The sequence below is a fragment of the Ascaphus truei genome, unplaced genomic scaffold (genome assembly GCF_040206685.1).
Source record: "Ascaphus truei isolate aAscTru1 unplaced genomic scaffold, aAscTru1.hap1 HAP1_SCAFFOLD_1327, whole genome shotgun sequence".
NCBI lineage: Eukaryota > Metazoa > Chordata > Amphibia > Anura > Ascaphidae > Ascaphus > Ascaphus truei.
The window spans coordinates 69267-94166 of record NW_027454204.1 but is presented as its reverse complement, the minus strand read 5'-3'; the positions used below and the strand labels follow the sequence as shown (position 1 = coordinate 94166).

Here is a 24900-nt window from a genome sequence, read left to right as displayed (position 1 = left end):
ACATCACCGCCAGTGACCCACCCCAATAACTACATCCCTGCCAGTGACCCGCCCCAATAACTACATCACTGCCAGTGACCCGCCCCAATAACTACATCACTGCCAGTAACCCGCCCCAATAACTACATCACTGCCAGTGACCCGCCCCAATAACTACATCACCGCCAGTGACCCACCCCAATAACTACATCACTGCCAGTGACCCATCCCAATAACTACATCACTGCCAGTGACCCATCCCAATAACTACATCACTGCCAGTGACCCGCCCCAATAACTACATCACTGCCAGTGACCCACCCCAATAACTACATCACTGCCAGTGACCCGCCCCAATAACTACATCACTGCCAGTGACCCGCCCCAATAACTACATCACTGCCAGTAACCCGCCCCAATAACTACATCACTGCCAGTGACCCACCCCAATAACTACATCACCGCCAGTGACCCGCCCCAATAACTACATCACTGCCAGTGACCCACCCCAATAACTACATCACCGCCAGTGACCCCCCCCAATAACTACATCACTGCCAGTGACCCATCCCAATAACTACATCACCGCCAGTGACCCGCCCCAATAACAACATCACCGCCAGTAACCCACCCCAATAACTACATCACCGCCAGTGACCCACCCCAATAACTACATCACCGCCAGTGACCCGCCCCAATAACTACATCACCGCCAGTGACCCGCCCCAATAACTACATCACTGCCAGTGACCCATCCCAATAACTACATCACTGCCAGTGACCCATCCCAATAACTACATCACTGCCAGTGACCCATCCCAATAACTACATCACTGCCAGTGACCCATCCCAATAACTACATCACTGCCAGTGACCCATCCCAATAACTACATCACTGCCAGTGACCCGCCCCAATAACTACATCACTGCCAGTGACCCGCCCCAATAACTACATCCCTGCCAGTGACCCGCCCCAATAACTACATCACTGCCAGTGACCCGCCCCAATAACTACATCACTGCCAGTGACCCATCCCAATAACTACATCACCGCCAGTGACCCACCCCAATAACTACATCACTGCCAGTGACCCACCCCAATAACTACATCACCGCCAGTGAACCGCCCCAATAACTACATCACTGCCAGTGACCCGCCCCAATAACTACATCACTGCCAGTGACCCACCCCAATAACTACATCACTGCCAGTGACCCGCCCCAATAACTACATCACTGCCAGTGACCCGCCCCAATAACTACATCACTGCCAGTAACCCACCCCAATAACTACATCACCGCCAGTGACCCACCCCAATAACTACATCACCGCCAGTGACCCGCCCCAATAACTACATCACCGCCAGTGACCCGCCCCAATAACTACATCACTGCCAGTGACCCGCCCCAATAACTACATCACCGCCAGTGACCCGCCCCAATAACTACATCACTGCCAGTGACCCGCCCCAATAACTACATCACTGCCAGTGACCCGCCCCAATAACTACATCACCGCCAGTGACCCGCCCCAATAACTACATCACTGCCAGTGACCCGCCCCAATAACTACATCACCGCCAGTGACCCGCCCCAATAACTACATCACTGCCAGTGACCCGCCCCAATAACTACATCACTGCCAGTGACCCACCCCAATAACTACATCACCGCCACCCCAATAACTACATCACTGCCAGTGACCCGCCCCAATAACTACATCACTGCCAGTGACCCACCCCAATAACTACATCACTGCCAGTGACCCACCCCAATAACTACATCACCGCCAGTGACCCGCCCCAATAACTACATCACCGCCAGTGACCCGCCCCAATAACTACATCACCGCCAGTGACCCGCCCCAATAACTACATCACTGCCAGTGACCCGCCCCAATAACTACATCACTGCCAGTGACCCGCCCCAATAACTACATCACCGCCAGTGACCCGCCCCAATAACTACATCACCGCCAGTGACCCGCCCCAATAACTACATCACTGCCAGTGACCCACCCCAATAACTACATCACTGCCAGTGACCCGCCCCAATAACTACATCACCGCCAGTGACCCGCCCAAATAACTACATCACTGCCAGTGACCCGCCCCAATAACTACATCACCGCCAGTGACCCGCCCCAATAACTACATCACCGCCAGTGACCCACCCCAATAACTACATCACCGCCAGTGACCCATCCCAATAACTACATCACCGCCAGTGACCCACCCCAATAACTACATCACCGCCAGTGACCCACCCCAATAACTACATCACCGCCAGTGACCCGCCCCAATAACTACATCACCGCCAGTGACCCGCCCCAATAACTACATCACCGCCAGTGACCCGCCCCAATAACTACATCACCGCCAGTGACCCGCCCCAATAACTACATCACTGCCAGTGACCCACCCCAATAACTACATCACTGCCAGTGACCCGCCCCAATAACTACTTCACTGCCAGTGACCCACCCCAATAACTACATCACTGCCAGTGACCCACCCCAATAACTACATCACCGCCAGTGACCCACCCCAATAACTACATCACCGCCAGTGACCCGCCCCAATAACTACATCACCGCCAGTGACCCACCCCAATAACTACATCACCGCCAATGACCCATCCCAATAACTACATCACCGCCAGTGACCCACCCCAATAACTACATCACCGCCAGTGACCCGCCCCAATAACTACATCACCGCCAGTGACCCGCACCAATAACTACATCACTGCCAGTGACCCGCCCCAATAACTACATCACTGCCAGTGACCCGCCCCAATAACTACATCACTGCCAGTGACCCGCCCCAATATCTACATCACTGCCAGTGACCCGCCCCAATAACTACATCACCGCCAGTGACCCGCCCCAATAACTACATCACTGCCAGTGACCCACCCCAATAACTACATCACCGCCAGTGACCCACCCCAATAACTACATCACTGCCAGTGACCCATCCCAATAACTACATCACTGCCAGTGACCCATCCCAATAACTACATCACTGCCAGTGACCCGCCCCAATAACTACATCACTGCCAGTGACCCGCCCCAATAACTACATCACTGCCAGTGACCCGCCCCAATAACTACATCACCGCCAGTGACCCACCCCAATAACTACATCCCTGCCAGTGACCCGCCCCAATAACTACATCACTGCCAGTGACCCGCCCCAATAACTACATCACTGCCAGTAACCCGCCCCAATAACTACATCACTGCCAGTGACCCGCCCCAATAACTACATCACCGCCAGTGACCCACCCCAATAACTACATCACTGCCAGTGACCCATCCCAATAACTACATCACTGCCAGTGACCCATCCCAATAACTACATCACTGCCAGTGACCCGCCCCAATAACTACATCACTGCCAGTGACCCACCCCAATAACTACATCACTGCCAGTGACCCGCCCCAATAACTACATCACTGCCAGTGACCCGCCCCAATAACTACATCACTGCCAGTAACCCGCCCCAATAACTACATCACTGCCAGTGACCCACCCCAATAACTACATCACCGCCAGTGACCCGCCCCAATAACTACATCACTGCCAGTGACCCACCCCAATAACTACATCACCGCCAGTGACCCCCCCCAATAACTACATCACTGCCAGTGACCCATCCCAATAACTACATCACCGCCAGTGACCCGCCCCAATAACAACATCACCGCCAGTAACCCACCCCAATAACTACATCACCGCCAGTGACCCACCCCAATAACTACATCACCGCCAGTGACCCGCCCCAATAACTACATCACCGCCAGTGACCCGCCCCAATAACTACATCACTGCCAGTGACCCATCCCAATAACTACATCACTGCCAGTGACCCATCCCAATAACTACATCACTGCCAGTGACCCATCCCAATAACTACATCACTGCCAGTGACCCATCCCAATAACTACATCACTGCCAGTGACCCATCCCAATAACTACATCACTGCCAGTGACCCGCCCCAATAACTACATCACTGCCAGTGACCCGCCCCAATAACTACATCCCTGCCAGTGACCCGCCCCAATAACTACATCACTGCCAGTGACCCGCCCCAATAACTACATCACTGCCAGTGACCCATCCCAATAACTACATCACCGCCAGTGACCCACCCCAATAACTACATCACTGCCAGTGACCCACCCCAATAACTACATCACCGCCAGTGAACCGCCCCAATAACTACATCACTGCCAGTGACCCGCCCCAATAACTACATCACTGCCAGTGACCCACCCCAATAACTACATCACTGCCAGTGACCCGCCCCAATAACTACATCACTGCCAGTGACCCGCCCCAATAACTACATCACTGCCAGTAACCCACCCCAATAACTACATCACCGCCAGTGACCCACCCCAATAACTACATCACCGCCAGTGACCCGCCCCAATAACTACATCACCGCCAGTGACCCGCCCCAATAACTACATCACTGCCAGTGACCCGCCCCAATAACTACATCACCGCCAGTGACCCGCCCCAATAACTACATCACTGCCAGTGACCCGCCCCAATAACTACATCACTGCCAGTGACCCGCCCCAATAACTACATCACCGCCAGTGACCCGCCCCAATAACTACATCACTGCCAGTGACCCGCCCCAATAACTACATCACCGCCAGTGACCCGCCCCAATAACTACATCACTGCCAGTGACCCGCCCCAATAACTACATCACTGCCAGTGACCCACCCCAATAACTACATCACCGCCACCCCAATAACTACATCACTGCCAGTGACCCGCCCCAATAACTACATCACTGCCAGTGACCCACCCCAATAACTACATCACTGCCAGTGACCCACCCCAATAACTACATCACCGCCAGTGACCCGCCCCAATAACTACATCACCGCCAGTGACCCGCCCCAATAACTACATCACCGCCAGTGACCCGCCCCAATAACTACATCACTGCCAGTGACCCGCCCCAATAACTACATCACTGCCAGTGACCCGCCCCAATAACTACATCACCGCCAGTGACCCGCCCCAATAACTACATCACCGCCAGTGACCCGCCCCAATAACTACATCACTGCCAGTGACCCACCCCAATAACTACATCACTGCCAGTGACCCGCCCCAATAACTACATCACCGCCAGTGACCCGCCCAAATAACTACATCACTGCCAGTGACCCGCCCCAATAACTACATCACCGCCAGTGACCCACCCCAATAACTACATCACTGCCAGTGACCCGCCCCAATAACTACATCACCGCCAGTGACCCACCCCAATAACTACATCACTGCCAGTGACCCGCCCCAATAACTACATCACTGGCAGTGACCCACCCCAATAACTACATCACTGCCAGTGACCCGCCCCAATAACTACATCACCGCCAGTGACCCACCCCAATAACTACATCACTGCCAGTGACCCGCCCCAATAACTACATCACCGCCAGTGACCCGCCCCAATAACTACATCACTGCCAGTGACCCACCCCAATAACTACATCACCGCCAGTGACCCGCCCCAATAACTACATCACCGCCAGTGACCCACCCCAATAACTACATCACCGCCAGTGACCCGCCCCAATAACTACATCACCGCCAGTGACCCGCCCCAATAACTACATCACCGCCAGTGACCCACCCCAATAACTACATCACCGCCAGTGACCCGCCCCAATAACTACATCACCGCCAGTGACCCGCCCCAATAACTACATCACTGCCAGTGACCCGCCCCAATAACTACATCACTGCCAGTGACCCGCCCCAATAACTACATCACCGCCAGTGACCCGCCCCAATAACTACATCACCGCCAGTGACCCGCCCCAATAACTACATCACCGCCAGTGACCCGCCCCAATAACTACATCACCGCCAGTGACCCGCCCCAATAACTACATCACCGCCAGTGACCCGCCCCAATAACTACATCACCGCCAGTGACCCACCCCAATAACTACATCACCGCCAGTGACCCGCCCCAATAACTACATCACCGCCAGTGACCCGCCCCAATAACTACATCACCGCCAGTGACCCGCCCCAATAACTACATCACCGCCAGTGACCCACCCCAATAACTACATCACCGCCAGTGACCCGCCCCAATAACTACATCACCGCCAGTGACCCGCCCCAATAACTACATCACCGCCAGTGACCCGCCCCAATAACTACATCACCGCCAGTGACCCGCCCCAATAACTACATCACTGCCAGTGACCCACCCCAATAACTACATCACTGCCAGTGACCCGCCCCAATAACTACATCACTGCCAGTGACCCGCCCCAATAACTACATCACTGCCAGTGACCCACCCCAATAACTACATCACTGCCAGTGACCCGCCCCAATAACTACATCACTGCCAGTGACCCCCCCAATAACTACATCACCGCCAGTGACCCACCCCAATAACTACATCACCGCCAGTGACCCCCCCCAATAACTACATCACCGCCAGTGACCCGCCCCAATAACTACATCACTGCCAGTGACCCGCCCCAATAACTACATCACCGCCAGTGACCCGCCCCAATAACTACATCACCGCCAGTGACCCGCCCCAATAAATACATCACCGCCAGTGACCCGCCCCAATAACTACATCACTGCCAGTGACCCGCCCAATAACTACATCACCGCCAGTGACCCGCCCCAATAACTACATCACTGCCAGTGACCCGCCCCAATAACTACATCACTGCCAGTGACCCGCCCCAATAACTACATCACTGCCAGTGACCCGCCCCAATAACTACATCACTGCCAGTGACCCGCCCCAATAACTACATCACTGCCAGTGACCCGCCCCAATAACTACATCACCGCCAGTGACCCACCCCAATAACTACATCACCGCCAGTGACCCGCCCCAATAACTACATCACCGCCAGTGACCCGCCCCAATAACTACATCACCGCCAGTGACCCGCCCCAATAACTACATCACCGCCAGTGACCCGCCCCAATAACTACATCACCGCCAGTGACCCACCCCAATAACTACATCACTGCCAGTGACCCGCCCCAATAACTACATCACCGCCAGTGACCCACCCCAATAACTACATCACTGCCAGTGACCCACCCCAATAACTACATCACTGCCAGTGACCCACCCCAATAACTACATCACTGCCAGTGACCCATCCCAATAACTACATCACCGCCAGTGACCCGCCCCAATAACTACATCACCGCCAGTGACCCGCCCCAATAACTACATCACTGCCAGTGACCCACCCCAATAACTACATCACCGCCAGTGACCCATCCCAATAACTACATCACCGCCAGTGACCCGCCCCAATAACTACATCACTGCCAGTGACCCGCCCCAATAACTACATCACCGCCAGTGACCCACCCCAATAACTACATCACTGCCAGTGACCCGCCCCAATAACTACATCACTGCCAGTGACCCACCCCAATAACTACATCACCGCCAGTGACCCACCCCAATAACTACATCACCGCCAGTGACCCACCCCAATAACTACATCACCGCCAGTGACCCGCCCCAATAACTACATCACTGCCAGTGACCCACCCCAATAACTACATCACCGCCAGTGACCCGCCCCAATAACTACATCACTGCCAGTGACCCACCCCAATAACTACATCACTGCCAGTGACCCGCCCCAATAACTACATCACTGCCAGTGACCCACCCCAATAACTACATCACTGCCAGTGACCCGCCCCAATAACTACATCCCTGCCAGTGACCCGCCCCAATAACTACATCACCGCCAGTGACCCGCCCCAATAACTACATCACCGCCAGTGACCCGCCCCAATAACTACATCACTGCCAGTGACCCGCCCCAATAACTACATCACTGCCAGTGACCCGCCCCAATAACTACATCACCGCCAGTGACCCACCCCAATAACTACATCACCGCCAGTGACCCGCCCCAATAACTACATCACCGCCAGTGACCCGCCCCAATAACTACATCACTGCCAGTGACCCGCCCCAATAACTACATCACCGCCAGTAACCCACCCCAATAACTACATCACTGCCAGTGACCCATTTCAATAACTACATCACCGCCAGTGACCCGCCCCAATAACTACATCACCGCCAGTGACCCGCCCCAATAACTACATCACCGCCAGTGACCCACCCCAATAACTACATCACTGCCAGTGACCCGCCCCAATAACTACATCACCGCCAGTGACCCGCCCCAATAACTACATCACTGCCAGTGACCCGCCCCAATAACTACATCACTGCCAGTGACCCGCCCCAATAACTACATCACCGCCAGTGACCCGCCCCAATAACTACATCACCGCCAGTGACCCGCCCCAATAACTACATCACCGCCAGTGACCCGCCCCAATAACTACATCACCGCCAGTGACCCGCCCCAATAACTACATCACCGCCAGTGACCCGCCCCAATAACTACATCACTGCCAGTGAACCGCCCCAATAACTACATCACTGCCAGTGACCCACCCCAATAACTACATCACTGCCAGTGACCCACCCCAATAACTACATCACCGCCAGTGACCCACCCCAATAACTACATCACCGCCAGTGACCCACCCCAATAACTACATCACTGCCAGTGACCCACCCCAATAACTACATCACCGCCAGTGACCCGCCCCAATAACTACATCACTGCCAGTGACCCGCCCCAATAACTACATCACTGCCAGTGACCCGCCCCAATAACTACATCACCGCCAGTGACCCGCCCCAATAACTACATCACTGCCAGTGACCCACCCCAATAACTACATCACTGCCAGTGACCCACCCCAATAACTACATCACCGCCAGTGACCCGCCCCAATAACTACATCACCACCAGTGACCCGCCCCAATAACTACATCACTGCCAGTGACCCATCCCAATAACTACATCACCGCCAGTAACCCGCCCCAATAACTACATCACTGCCAGTGACCCGCCCCAATAACTACATCACCGCCAGTGACCCGCCCCAATAACTACATCACTGCCAGTGACCCGCCCCAATAACTACATCACTGCCAGTGACCCGCCCCAATAACTACATCACCGCCAGTGACCCGCCCCAATAACTACATCACTGCCAGTGACCCGCCCCAATAACTACATCACTGCCAGTGACCCGCCCCAATAACTACATCACCGCCAGTGACCCGCCCCAATAACTACATCACCGCCAGTGACCCACCCCAATAACTACATCACTGCCAGTGACCCACCCCAATAACTACATCACCGCCAGTGACCCACCCCAATAACTACATCACCGCCAGTGACCCGCCCCAATAACTACATCACTGCCAGTGACCCGCCCCAATAACTACATCACTGCCAGTGACCCACCCCAATAACTACATCACCGCCAGTGACCCGCCCCAATAACTACATCACCGCCAGTGACCCGCCCCAATAACTACATCACCGCCAGTGACCCGCCCCAATAACTACATCACCGCCAGTGACCCGCCCCAATAACTACATCACCGCCAGTGACCCGCCCCAATAACTACATCACTGCCAGTGACCCGCCCCAATAACTACATCACCGCCAGTGACCCGCCCCAATAACTACATCACCGCCAGTGACCCGCCCCAATAACTACATCACCGCCAGTGACCCGCCCCAATAACTACATCACCGCCAGTGACCCACCCCAATAACTACATCACCGCCAGTGACCCACCCCAATAACTACATCACTGCCAGTGACCCGCCCCAATAACTACATCACTGCCAGTGACCCACCCCAATAACTACATCACCGCCAGTGACCCACCCCAATAACTACATCACCGCCAGTGACCCACCCCAATAACTACATCACTGCCAGTGACCCACCCCAATAACTACATCACTGCCAGTGACCCGCCCCAATAACTACATCACCGCCAGTGACCCGCCCCAATAACTACATCACCGCCAGTGACCCGCCCCAATAACTACATCACCGCCAGTGACCCACCCCAATAACTACATCACTGCCAGTGACCCACCCCAATAACTACATCACTGCCAGTGACCCGCCCCAATAACTACATCACTGCCAGTGACCCGCCCCAATAACTACATCACTGCCAGTGACCCGCCCCAATAACTACATCACTGCCAGTGACCCACCCCAATAACTACATCACCGCCAGTGACCCGCCCCAATAACTACATCACCGCCAGTGAACCGCCCCAATAACTACATCACTGCCAGTGACCTGCCCCAATAACTACATCACCGCCAGTGACCCGCCCCAATAACTACATCACTGCCAGTGACCCGCCCCAATAACTACATCACCGCCAGTGACCCACCCCAATAACTACATCACTGCCAGTGACCCGCCCCAATAACTACATCACCGCCAGTGACCCACCCCAATAACTACATCACTGCCAGTGACCCACCCCAATAACTACATCACTGCCAGTGACCCACCCCAATAACTACATCACTGCCAGTGACCCATCCCAATAACTACATCACCGCCAGTGACCCATCCCAATAACTACATCACCGCCAGTGACCCGCCCCAATAACTACATCACCGCCAGTGACCCGCCCCAATAACTACATCACCGCCAGTGACCCACCCCAATAACTACATCACCGCCAGTGACCCATCCCAATAACTACATCACCGCCAGTGACCCGCCCCAATAACTACATCACTGCCAGTGACCCGCCCCAATAACTACATCACCGCCAGTGACCCACCCCAATAACTACATCACTGCCAGTGACCCGCCCCAATAACTACATCACTGCCAGTGACCCACCCCAATAACTACATCACCGCCAGTGACCCACCCCAATAACTACATCACCGCCAGTGACCCGCCCCAATAACTACATCACTGCCAGTGACCCACCCCAATAACTACATCACTGCCAGTGACCCACCCCAATAACTACATCACCGCCAGTGACCCGCCCCAATAACTACATCACCACCAGTGACCCGCCCCAATAACTACATCACCGCCAGTGACCCATCCCAATAACTACATCACCGCCAGTAACCCGCCCCAATAACTACATCACTGCCAGTGACCCGCCCCAATAACTACATCACCGCCAGTGACCCGCCCCAATAACTACATCACTGCCAGTGACCCGCCCCAATAACTACATCACTGCCAGTGACCCGCCCCAATAACTACATCACCGCCAGTGACCCGCCCCAATAACTACATCACTGCCAGTGACCCGCCCCAATAACTACATCACTGCCAGTGACCCGCCCCAATAACTACATCACCGCCAGTGACCCGCCCCAATAACTACATCACCGCCAGTGACCCACCCCAATAACTACATCACTGCCAGTGACCCACCCCAATAACTACATCACCGCCAGTGACCCACCCCAATAACTACATCACCGCCAGTGACCCGCCCCAATAACTACATCACTGCCAGTGACCCGCCCCAATAACTACATCACTGCCAGTGACCCACCCCAATAACTACATCACCGCCAGTGACCCGCCCCAATAACTACATCACCGCCAGTGACCCGCCCCAATAACTACATCACCGCCAGTGACCCGCCCCAATAACTACATCACCGCCAGTGACCCGCCCCAATAACTACATCACCGCCAGTGACCCGCCCCAATAACTACATCACTGCCAGTGACCCGCCCCAATAACTACATCACCGCCAGTGACCCGCCCCAATAACTACATCACCGCCAGTGACCCGCCCCAATAACTACATCACCGCCAGTGACCCGCCCCAATAACTACATCACCGCCAGTGACCCACCCCAATAACTACATCACCGCCAGTGACCCACCCCAATAACTACATCACTGCCAGTGACCCGCCCCAATAACTACATCACTGCCAGTGACCCACCCCAATAACTACATCACCGCCAGTGACCCACCCCAATAACTACATCACCGCCAGTGACCCACCCCAATAACTACATCACTGCCAGTGACCCACCCCAATAACTACATCACTGCCAGTGACCCGCCCCAATAACTACATCACCGCCAGTGACCCGCCCCAATAACTACATCACCGCCAGTGACCCGCCCCAATAACTACATCACCGCCAGTGACCCACCCCAATAACTACATCACTGCCAGTGACCCACCCCAATAACTACATCACTGCCAGTGACCCGCCCCAATAACTACATCACTGCCAGTGACCCGCCCCAATAACTACATCACTGCCAGTGACCCGCCCCAATAACTACATCACTGCCAGTGACCCACCCCAATAACTACATCACCGCCAGTGACCCGCCCCAATAACTACATCACCGCCAGTGAACCGCCCCAATAACTACATCACTGCCAGTGACCTGCCCCAATAACTACATCACCGCCAGTGACCCGCCCCAATAACTACATCACTGCCAGTGACCCGCCCCAATAACTACATCACCGCCAGTGACCCGCCCCAATAACTACATCACTGCCAGTGACCCACCCCAATAACTACATCACCGCCAGTGACCCGCCCCAATAACTACATCACTGCCAGTGACCCACCCCAATAACTACATCACCGCCAGTGACCCCCCCCAATAACTACATCACTGCCAGTGACCCACCCCAATAACTACATCACTGCCAGTGACCCGCCCCAATAACTACATCACCGCCAGTGACCCCCCCCCAATAACTACATCACTGCCAGTGACCCGCCCCAATAACTACATCACTGCCAGTGACCCCCCCCAATAACTACATCACTGCCAGTGACCCGCCCCAATAACTACATCACCGCCAGTGACCCACCCCAATAACTACATCACCGCCAGTGACCCGCCCCAATAACTACATCACCGCCAGTGACCCGCCCCAATAACTACATCACCGCCAGTGACCCGCCCCAATAACTACATCACCGCCAGTGACCCGCCCCAATAACTACATCACCGCCAGTAACCCGCCCCAATAACTACATCACTGCCAGTGACCCGCCCCAATAACTACATCACCGCCAGTGACCCGCCCCAATAACTACATCACCGCCAGTGACCCACCCCAATAACTACATCACTGCCAGTGACCCGCCCCAATAACTACATCACTGCCAGTGACCCGCCCCAATAACTACATCACCGCCAGTGACCCGCCCCAATAACTACATCACTGCCAGTGACCCGCCCCAATAACTACATCACCGCCAGTGACCCGCCCCAATAACTACATCACCGCCAGTGACCCACCCCAATAACTACATCACCGCCAGTGACCCGCCCCAATAACTACATCACCGCCAGTGACCCACCCCAATAACTACATCACTGCCAGTGACCCGCCCCAATAACTACATCACCGCCAGTGACCCACCCCAATAACTACATCACCGCCAGTGACCCGCCCCAATAACTACATCACCGCCAGTGACCCGCCCCAATAACTACATCACTGCCAGTGACCCGCCCCAATAACTACATCACCGCCAGTGACCCGCCCCAATATCTACATCACCGCCAGTGACCCACCCCAATAACTACATCACTGCCAGTGACCCGCCCCAATAACTACATCACTGCCAGTGACCCGCCCCAATAACTACATCACCGCCAGTGACCCACCCCAATAACTACATCACCGCCAGTGACCCGCCCCAATAACTACATCACTGCCAGTGACCCGCCCCAATAACTACATCACTGCCAGTGACCCGCCCCAATAACTACATCACCGCCAGTGACCCGCCCCAATAACTACATCACCGCCAGTGACCCGCCCCAATAACTACATCACTGCCAGTGACCCGCCCCAATAACTACATCACTGCCAGTGACCCGCCCCAATAACTACATCACTGCCAGTGACCCACCCCAATAACTACATCACTGCCAGTGACCCGCCCCAATAACTACATCACTGCCAGTGACCCGCCCCAATAACTACATCACCGCCAGTGACCCACCCCAATAACTACATCACCGCCAGTGACCCGCCCCAATAACTACATCACCGCCAGTGACCCGCCCCAATAACTACATCACTGCCAGTGACCCGCCCCAATAACTACATCACCGCCAGTGACCCGCCCCAATATCTACATCACCGCCAGTGACCCACCCCAATAACTACATCACTGCCAGTGACCCGCCCCAATAACTACATCACTGCCAGTGACCCGCCCCAATAACTACATCACCGCCAGTGACCCACCCCAATAACTACATCACCGCCAGTGACCCGCCCCAATAACTACATCACTGCCAGTGACCCGCCCCAATAACTACATCACCGCCAGTGACCCGCCCCAATAACTACATCACTGCCAGTGACCCGCCCCAATAACTACATCACCGCCAGTGACCCACCCCAATAACTACATCACCGCCAGTGACCCGCCCCAATAACTACATCACTGCCAGTGACCCGCCCCAATAACTACATCACTGCCAGTGACCCGCCCCAATAACTACATCACCGCCAGTGACCCGCCCCAATAACTACATCACCGCCAGTGACCCGCCCCAATAACTACATCACTGCCAGTGACCCGCCCCAATAACTACATCACTGCCAGTGACCCACCCCAATAACTACATCACTGCCAGTGACCCGCCCCAATAACTACATCACTGCCAGTGACCCGCCCCAATAACTACATCACCGCCAGTGAACCGCCCCAATAACTACATCACTGCCAGTGACCCGCCCCAATAACTACATCACTGCCAGTGACCCGCCCCAATAACTACATCACCGCCAGTGACCCGCCCCAATAACTACATCACTGCCAGTGACCCGCCCCAATAACTACATCACCGCCAGTGACCCACCCCAATAACTACATCACTGCCAGTAACCCGCCCCAATAACTACATCACCGCCAGTGACCCACCCCAATAACTACATCACCGCCAGTGACCCGCCCCAATAACTACATCACCGCCAGTGACCCGCCCCAATAACTACATCACCGCCAGTGACCCGCCCCAATAACTACATCACTGCCAGTGACCCACCCCAATAACTACATCACTGCCAGTGACCCGCCCCAATAACTACATCACTGCCAGTGACCCACCCCAATAACTACATCACCGCCAGTGACCCGCCCCAATAACTACATCACTGCCAGTGACCCGCCCCAATAACTACATCACTGCCAGTGACCCGCCCCAATAACTACATCACTGCCAGTGACCCGCCCCAATAACTACATCACTGCCAGTGACCCGCCCCAATAACTACATCACCGCCAGTGACCCGCCCCAATAACTACATCACCGCCAGTGACCCGCCCCAATAACTACATCACTGCCAGTGACCCGCCCCAATAACTACATCACCGCCAGTGACCCGCCCCAATAACTACATCACCGCCAGTGACCCGCCCCAATAACTACATCACCGCCAGTGACCCACCCCAATAACTACATCACCGCCAGTGACCCATCCCAATAACTACATCACTGCCAGTGACCCGCCCCAATAACTACATCACTGCCAGTGACCCGCCCCAATAACTACATCACTGCCAGTGACCCATCCCAATAACTACATCACTGCCAGTGACCCGCCCCAATAACTACATCACCGCCAGTGACCCGCCCCAATAACTACATCCCTGCCAGTGACCCACCCCAATAACTACATCACCGCCAGTGACCCACCCCAATAACGACATCACTGCCAGTGACCCACCCCAATAACTACATCACTGGCAGTAGACTGGACATTCATATGCAGTGTGTGCTCTATCACAACACAGGAGGGCCTCTCTTACCCAAAACCGTAAAGCAGCGGAGAACCTCGTTCTGATTCCTCACCAGGAGCTGAGTGGAAGAGTCCAGCGAGGAGCAGATCTGTGCAGAGAAACGTTGGGAGGACGTTAGAACACGTGTACAACACACCAGGAGTAATAACAACTGCATAGAGACATGAGGAGAGAGATACAGACGGGGGCAGGAGGACACGAGGAGAGAGAGATACTGACGGGGGCAGGAGGACACGAGGAGAGAGAGATACTGACGGGGGCAGGAGGACACGAGGAGAGAGAGATACTGACGGGGGCAGGAGGACACGAGGAGACAGATACTGACGGGGGCAGGAGGACACGAGGAGAGGGATACTAACGGAGCAGGAGGACACGAGGAGAGAGATACTGACGGGGCAGGAGGACACGAGGAGAGAGATACTGACGGGGGCAGGAGGACACGAGGAGAGAGAGATACTGACGGGGGGCAGGAGGACACGTGGAGAGAGAGATACTGACGGGGCAGGAGGACACGAGTAGAGAGATACTGACGGGGCAGGAGGACACGAGGAGAGAGATACTGACGAGGGGCAGGAGGACACGAGGAGAGAGATACTGACGGGGGCAGGAGGACACGAGGAGAGAGATACTGACGGGGGCAGGAGGACACGAGGAGAGAGAGATACTGACGGGGGCAGGAGGACACGAGGAGAGAGATACTGACGGGGCAGGAGGACACGAGGAGAGAGATACTGACGATGGGCAGGAGGACACGAGGAGAGAGATACCGACGGGGGCAGGAGGACACGAGGAGAGAGATACCGACGAGGGCAGGAGGACACGAGGAGAGAGAGATACTGACGGGGGCAGGAGGACACGAGGAGACAGATACTGACGGGGGCAGGAGGACACGAGGAGATACTGACGGGGGCAGGAGGACACGAGGAGAGAGAGATACTGACGGGGGCAGGAGGACACGAGGAGAGAGAGATACTGACGGGGGCAGGAGGACACGAGGAGAGAGAGATACTGACGGGGGCAGGAGGACACGAGGAGACAGATACTGACGGGGCAGGAGGACACGAGGAGAGAGAGATACTGACGGGGGCAGGAGGACACGAGGAGAGAGATACTGACGGGGGCAGGAGGACACGAGGAGAGAGAGATACTGACGGGGGCAGGAGGACACGAGGAGAGAGAGATACTGACGGGGGCAGGAGGACACGAGGAGAGAGAGATACTGACGGGGGCAGGAGGACACGAGGAGAGAGATACTGACGGGGGCAGGAGGACACGAGGAGAGAGATACTGACGGGGGCAGGAGGACACGAGGAGAGAGATACTGACGGGGGCAGGAGGACACGAGGAGAGAGATACTGACGAGGGCAGGAGGACACGAGGAGAGAGATACTGACGAGGGCAGGAGGACACGAGGAGAGAGAGATACTGACGGGGGCAGGAGGACACGAGGAGAGAGAGATACTGACGGGGGCAGGAGGACACGAGGAGAGAGAGATACTGACGGCGGCAGGAGGACACGAGGAGAGAGATACTGACGGGGGCAGGAGGACACGAGGAGAGAGATACTGACGGGGCAGGAGGACACGAGGAGAGAGATACTGACGAGGGCAGGAGGACACGAGGAGAGAGATACTGACGAGGGCAGGAGGACACGAGGAGAGAGATACTGACGGGGGCAGGAGGACACTAGGAGAGAGAGATACTGACGGGGCAGGAGGACACGAGGAGAGGGATACTAACGGAGCAGGAGGACACGAGGAGAGAGATACTGACGGGGCAGGAGGACACGAGGAGAGAGATACTGACGGGGGCAGGAGGACACGAGGAGAGAGAGATACTGACGGGGGGCAGGAGGACACGTGGAGAGAGAGATACTGACGGGGCAGGAGGACACGAGTAGAGAGATACTGACGGGGCAGGAGGACACGAGGAGAGAGATACTGACGAGGGGCAGGAGGACACGAGGAGAGAGATACCGACGGGGGCAGGAGGACACGAGGAGAGAGATACCGTCGAGGGCAGGAGGACACGAGGAGAGAGAGATACTGACGGGGGCAGGAGGACACGAGGAGACAGATACTGACGGGGGCAGGAGGACACGAGGAGATACTGACGGGGGCAGGAGGACACGAGGAGAGAGAGATACTGACGGGGGCAGGAGGACACGAGGAGAGAGAGATACTGACGGGGGCAGGAGGACACGAGGAGACAGATACTGACGGGGCAGGAGGACACGAGGAGATACTGACGGGGGCAGGAGGACATGAGGAGAGAGAGATACTGACGGGGCAGGAGGAAACAGATACTGACGGGGGCAGGAGGAAACAGATACTGACGGGGGCAGGAGGACACGAGGAGAGAGATACTGACGGGGGCAGGAGGACACGAGGAGAGAGAGATACTGACGGGGGCAGGAGGACACGAGGAGAGAGAGATACTGACGGGGGCAGGAGGACACGAGGAGAGAGATACTGACGGGGGCAGGAGGACACGAGGAGAGAGATACTGACGGGGGCAGGAGGACACGAGGAGAGAGATACTGACGGGGGCAGGAGGACACGACGAGAGAAAGATACTGACGGGGGCAGGAGGACACGAGGAGAGAGATACTGACGAGGGCAGGAGGACACGAGGAGAGAGAGATACTGACGGGGGCAGGAGGACACGAGGAGAGAGAGATACTGACGGGGGCAGGAGGACACGAGGAGAGAGAGATACTGACGGGGGCAGGAGGACACGAGGAGAGAGATACTGACGGGGGCAGGAGGACACGAGGAGAGAGATACTGACGGGGCAGGAGGACACGAGGAGAGAGATACTGACGAGGGGCAGGAGGACACGAGGAGAGAGATACCGACGGGGGCAGGAGGACACGAGGAGAGAGATACCGACGAGGGCAGGAGGACACGAGGAGAGAGAGATACTGACGGGGGCAGGAGGACACGAGGAGACAGATACTGACGGGGGCAGGAGGACACGAGGAGATACTGACGGGGGCAGGAGGACACGAGGAGAGAGAGATACTGACGGGGGCAGGAGGACACGAGGAGACAGATACTGACGGGGCAGGAGGACACGAGGAGATACTGACGGGGGCAGGAGGACATGAGGAGAGAGAGATACTGACGGGGCAGGAGGACACAGATACTGACGGGGGCAGGAGGACACGAGGAGAGAGAGATACTGACGGGGGCAGGAGGACACGAGGAGAGAGAGATACTGACGGGGGCAGGAGGACACGAGGAGAGATATACTGACGGGGGCAGGAGGACACGAGGAGAGAGATACTGACGGGGGCAGGAGGACACGAGGAGAGAGATACTGACGGGGGCAGGAGGACACGACGAGAGAAAGATACTGACGGGGGCAGGAGGACACGAGGAGAGAGATACTGACGAGGGCAGGAGGACACGAGGAGAGATACTGACGGGGGCAGGAGGACACGAGGAGAGAGAGATACTGACGGCGGCAGGAGGACACGAGGAGAGAGATACTGACGGGGGCAGGAGGACACGAGGAGAGAGATACTGACGGGGCAGGAGGACACGAGGAGAGAGATACTGACGGGGGGCAGGAGGACACGAGGAGAGAGATACTGACGGGGCAGGAGGACACGAGGAGACAGATACTGACGGGGGCAGGAGGACACGAGGAGAGAGATACTGACGAGGGCAGGAGGACACGAGGAGAGAGAGATACTGACGGGGGCAGGAGGACACGAGGAGAGAGATACTGACGGGGCAGGAGGACACGAGGAGAGAGATACTGACGGGGGGCAGGAGGACACGAGGAGAGAGATACTGACGGGGGCAGGAGGACACGAGGAGACAGATACTGACGGGGGCAGGAGGACACGAGGAGAGAGATACTGACGAGGGCAGGAGGACACGAGGAGAGAGAGATACTGACGGGGGCAGGAGGACACGAGGAGAGAGATACTGACGGGGGCAGGAGGACACGAGGAGATACTGACGGGGGCAGGAGGACACGAGGAGAGAGATACTGACGGGGGCAGGAGGACACGACGAGAGAAAGATACTGACGGGGGCAGGAGGACACGAGGAGAGAGATACTGACGAGGGCAGGAGGACACGAGGAGAGAGAGATACTGACGGGGGCAGGAGGACACGAGGAGAGAGATACTGACGGGGGCAGGAGGACACGAGGAGACAGATACTGACGGGGGCAGGAGGACACGAGGAGAGAGATACTGACGAGGGCAGGAGGACACGAGGAGAGAGAGATACTGACGGGGGCAGGAGGACACGAGGAGAGAGAGATACTGACGGGGGCAGGAGGACACGAGGAGAGAGAGATACTGACGGGGGCAGGAGGACACGAGGAGATACTGACGGGGGCAGGAGGACACGAGGAGAGAGAGATACTGACGGGGCAGGAGGACACGAGGAGAGAGATACTGACGAGGGGCAGGAGGACACGAGGAGAGAGATACTGACGGGGGCAGGAGGACACGAGGAGAGAGATACTGACGGGGGCAGGAGGACACGAGGAGAGAGATACTGACGGGGGCCGGAGGACACGAGGAGAGAAAGATACTGACGGGGGCAGGAGGACACGAGGAGAGAGATACTGACGAGGGCAGGAGGACACGAGGAGAGAGAGATACTGACGAGGGCAGGAGGACACGAGGAGAGAGATACCGACGAGGGCAGGAGGACACGAGGAGAGAGATACCGACGAGGGCAGGAGGACACGAGGAGAGAGAGATACTGACGGGAGGCAGGAGGACACGAGGAGAGAGATACTGACGGGGGCAGGAGGACACGAGGAGAGAGATACTGACGGGGGCAGGAGGACACGAGGAGAGAAAGATACTGACGGGGGCAGGAGGACACGAGGAGAGAGATACTGACGAGGGCAGGATGACACGAGGAGAGAGATACTGACGGGGCAGGAGGACACGTGGAGAGAGAGATACTGACGGGGCAGGAGGACACGAGGAGAGAGATACTGACGGGGGCAGGAGGACACGAGGAGAGAGATACTGACGGGGGCAGGAGGACACGAGGAGACAGATACTGACGGGGGCAGGAGGACACGAGGAGATACTGACGGGGGCAGGAGGACACGAGGAGAGAGATACTGACGGGGCAGGAGGACATGAGGAGATACTGACGGGGGCAGGAGGACATGAGGAGATACTGACGGGGGCAGGAGGACATGAGGAGATACTGACGGGGGCAGGAGGACATGAGGAGATACTGACGGGGGCAGGAGGACATGAGGAGATACTGACGGGGGCAGGAGGACATGAGGAGATACTGACGGGGGCAGGAGGACATGAGGAGATACTGACGGGGGCAGGAGGACATGAGGAGATACTGACGGGGCAGGAGGACATGAGGAGATACTGACGGGGCAGGAGGACATGAGGAGATACTGACGGGGCAGGAGGACATGAGGAGATACTGACGGGGCAGGAGGACATGAGGAGATACTGACGGGGGCAGGAGGACACGAGGAGATACTGACGGGGGCAGGAGGACACGAGGAGATACTGACGGGGGCAGGAGGACACGAGGAGACACTGACGGGGGCAGGAGGACATGAGGAGATACTGACAGGGGCAGGAGGACATGAGGAGAGAGAGATACTGACGGGGGCAGGAGGACACGAGGAGACAGATACTGACGGGGCAGGAGGACACGAGGAGATACTGACGGGGGCAGGAGGACACGAGGAGATACTGACGGGGGCAGGAGGACACGAGGAGATACGGACGGGGACAGGAGGACATGAGGAGATACTGACGGGGGCAGGAGGACTTGAGGAGATACGGAGATAATGACAGGGGCAGGAGGACAAGAGAAGAAACACACAGGAGAAGAACTGCACAGTGACATGGATGGAGGAGACTCACCTGGGAGTGTAGGGCCATGAAAATGGAGTCCATGAGCGCCTCCAACGTGCGGCTCTCGCTGGAAACGGAGCTCTCTAGGATCTGACACAAGCTCTGGGAACACCAATAGGACATGAACAATTACAGTGACCGGTAATACAACAGTTGTCCTTGAGGACCAATGGTTCGTAGCTCTGTGCGAGTTTGTTTATTCTAAGTTTGTCACAAACGAGCTTGGATTATGGTGAATGCCTAAAAGAAGTCGTTATGCTGCAGAGCGCTTTAAGAGACGGAAGGAAGGAACGGGCTGCGGGGGCGACCCCATCCGCATCTCCCTGCAGCGGGAGGGACTGGGGGGGCGACCCCATCCGCATCTCCCTGCAGCGGGAGGGACTGGGGGGGCGACCCCATCCGCATCTCCCTGCAGCGGGAGGGACTGGGGGGGCGACCCCATCCGCATCTCCCTGCAGCGGGAGGGAGGGGCTCCAGGGGCGACCCCATCCGCATCTCCCTGCAGCAGGAGGGGCTAAGGGGGCGACCCCATCCGCATCTCCCTGCAGCGGGAGGGACGGGCTCCGGGGGCCACACCATCCGCATCTCCCTGCAGCGGGAGGGAGGGGCTCCGGGGGCGACCCCATCCGCATCTCCCTGCAGCGGGAGGGAGGGGCTCCGGGGGCCACACCATCCGCATCTCCCTGCAGCGGGAGGGAGGGGCTCCGGGGGCGACACCATCCGCATCTCCCTGCAGCGGGAGGGGGTCTGGGGGCGACACCATCCGCATCTCCCTGCAACGGGAGGGACTCAGGGGCGACCCCATCCGCATCTCCCTGCAGCGGGAGGGGCTCAGGGGGCGACCCCATCCGCATCTCCCTGCAGCGGGAGGGAGGGGCCCCGGGGGCGACCCCATCTGCATCTCCCTGCAGCGGGAGGGACTCAGGGGGCGACCCCATCCGCATCTCCCTGCAGCGGGAGGGACTCAGGGGGCGACCCCATCCGCATCTCCCTGCAGCGGGAGGGACTCAGGGGGCGACCCCATCCGCATCTCCCTGCAGCGGGAGGGACTCAGGGGGCGACCCCATCCGCATCTCCCTGCAGCAGGAGGGACGGGCTCCGGGGGCGACCCCATCCGCATCTCCCTGCAGCGGGAGGGGCTCTGGGGGCGACCCCATCCGCATCTCCCTGCAGCGGGAGGGACGGGCTCCGGGGGGGCGACACCATCCGCATCTCCCTGCAGCGGGAGGGACGGGGTCCTGGGGCGACCCCATCCGCATCTCCCTGCAGCGGGAGGGACGGGGTTAAGGGGTGACCCCATCCGCATCTCCCTGCAGCGGGAAGGACGGGGTTAAGGGGTGACCCCATCCGCATCTCCCTGCAGCGGGAGGGGCTCAGGGGGCGACACCATCCGCATCTCCCTGCAGCGGGAGGAACTCAGGGGGCCCTTCTGTGTCAGACATGTCCCAGATGGGTTACATGACTGGGGCTGAAGGAGTTGCTTAGTGGTAATGTCAGTCCGAGTGTCCAAGGGGCCAGACACTTAACATCCCTGTGCCCCAGGCAGCAGATTTAGATTGTTCAGGGCGGAGACTCCTAGTGCAACACACGGACGGACACACGGACGGACACACACACACGTTCTCACCTTGGTCACATAAAAGGCGTCCACGTTTTTCTTATAGAGAGATAAGATCCCAGGAATCAGGCGGGGGAGCTGCTCCTCCAGCTTCTCATTCGGCAGCAAGTGACTCATTGGCCCAAGAGCTTCTACTACAGCCAGCCTGACCTGCCGAGGAGGACACACAGTGAGACTTCTACTACAGCCAGCCTGACCTGCCGAGGAGGAGGACACAGTGAGACTTCTACTACATCCAGCCTGACCTGCCGAGGAGGACACACAGTGAGACTTCTACTACAGCATGCCTGACCTGCCGAGGAGGACACACAGTGAGACTTCTACTACAGCCAGCCTGACCTGCCGAGGAGGACACACAGTGAGACTTCTACTACATCCAGCCTGACCTGCCGAGGAGGACACACAGTGAGACTTCTACTACAGCCAGCCTGACCTGCCGAGGAGGACACACAGTGAGACTTCTACTACAGCCAGCCTGACCTGCCGAGGAGGAGAGCACAGTGAGGCTTCTACTACAACCAGCCTGACCTGCCGTGGAGGAGAACACAGTGAGACTTCTACTACACCCAGCCTGACCTGCCGAGGAGGACACACAGTGAGGCTTCTACTACACCCAGCCTGACCTGCCAAGGAGGACACACAGCGAGACTTCTACTACAACCAGCCTGACCTGCCGAGGAGGACACAGTGAGACTTCTACTACAGCCAGCCTGACCTGCCGAGGAGGACACACAGTGAGACTTCTACTACAGCCAGCCTGACCTGCCGAGGAGAACACAGTGAGACTTCTACTACAGCCAGCCTGACCTGCCGAGGAGGACACACAGTGAGACTTCTACTACAGCCAGCCTGACCTGCCGAGGAGAACACAGTGAGACTTCTACTACAGCCAGCCTGACCTGCCGAGGAGTACACACAGTGAGACTTCTACTACAGCCAGCCTGACCTGCCGAGGAGGAGAACACAGTGAGGCTTCTACTACAGCCAGCCTGACCTGCCGAGGAGGACACACAGTGAGACTTCTACTACAGCCAGCCTGACCTGCCGAGGAGAACACAGTGAGACTTCTACTACAGCCAGCCTGACCTGCCGAGGAGAACACAGTGAGACTTCTACAACAGCCAGCCTGACCTGCCGAGGAGGAGGACACAGTGAGGCTTCTACTACACCCAGCCTGACCTGCCGAGGAGGAGGACACAGTGAGGCTTCTACTACAGCCAGCCTGACCTGCCGAAGAGGACACACAGTGAGACTTCTACTACAGCCAGCCTGACCTGCCGAGGAGGACACACAGTGAGACTTCTACTACAGCCAGCCTGACCTGCCGAGGAGGACACACAGTGAGACTTCTACTACAGCCAGCCTGACCTGCCGAGGAGGAGAACACAGTGAGGCTTCTACTACAGCCAGCCTGACCTGCCGAGGAGGACACACAGTGAGACTTCTACTACAGCCAGCCTGACCTGCTGAGGAGGAGAACACAGTGAGGCTTCTACTACAGCCAGCCTGACCTGCTGAGGAGGAGAGCACAGTGAGGCTTCTACTACAGCCAGCCTGACCTGCCGAGGAGAACACAGTGAGGCTTCTACTACAGCCAGCCTGAGGAAGCGTTTTCGGCGAAACGCGTTGCTCAAAATCCCCCATCCCTTTTGAACTGTTGCGGCCACAGTAGGGAGCG

At 57.1% G+C, this 24900-nt stretch overlaps 1 protein-coding gene across 1 annotated transcript in view; it reads right to left on the bottom strand.

Annotated features, from left to right (window-relative positions):
• Positions 1 to 15741: 15741 nt before the first annotated feature.
• Positions 15742 to 24900, bottom strand: part of LOC142475681 (maestro heat-like repeat-containing protein family member 1) — a gene marked incomplete at its 3' end in the record, with an annotated part of 70807 nt that continues 61648 nt past the window's right edge. Inside the window, exons 8-10 of the mRNA XM_075581455.1 lie at positions 23232 to 23372; positions 21614 to 21706; positions 15742 to 15820 (exon numbers count right to left, since the gene is read on the bottom strand). Coding sequence (XP_075437570.1) covers positions 15742 to 15820; positions 21614 to 21706; positions 23232 to 23372 — 313 coding nt within the window. The remainder of the gene's footprint in view (positions 15821 to 21613; positions 21707 to 23231; positions 23373 to 24900) is intronic.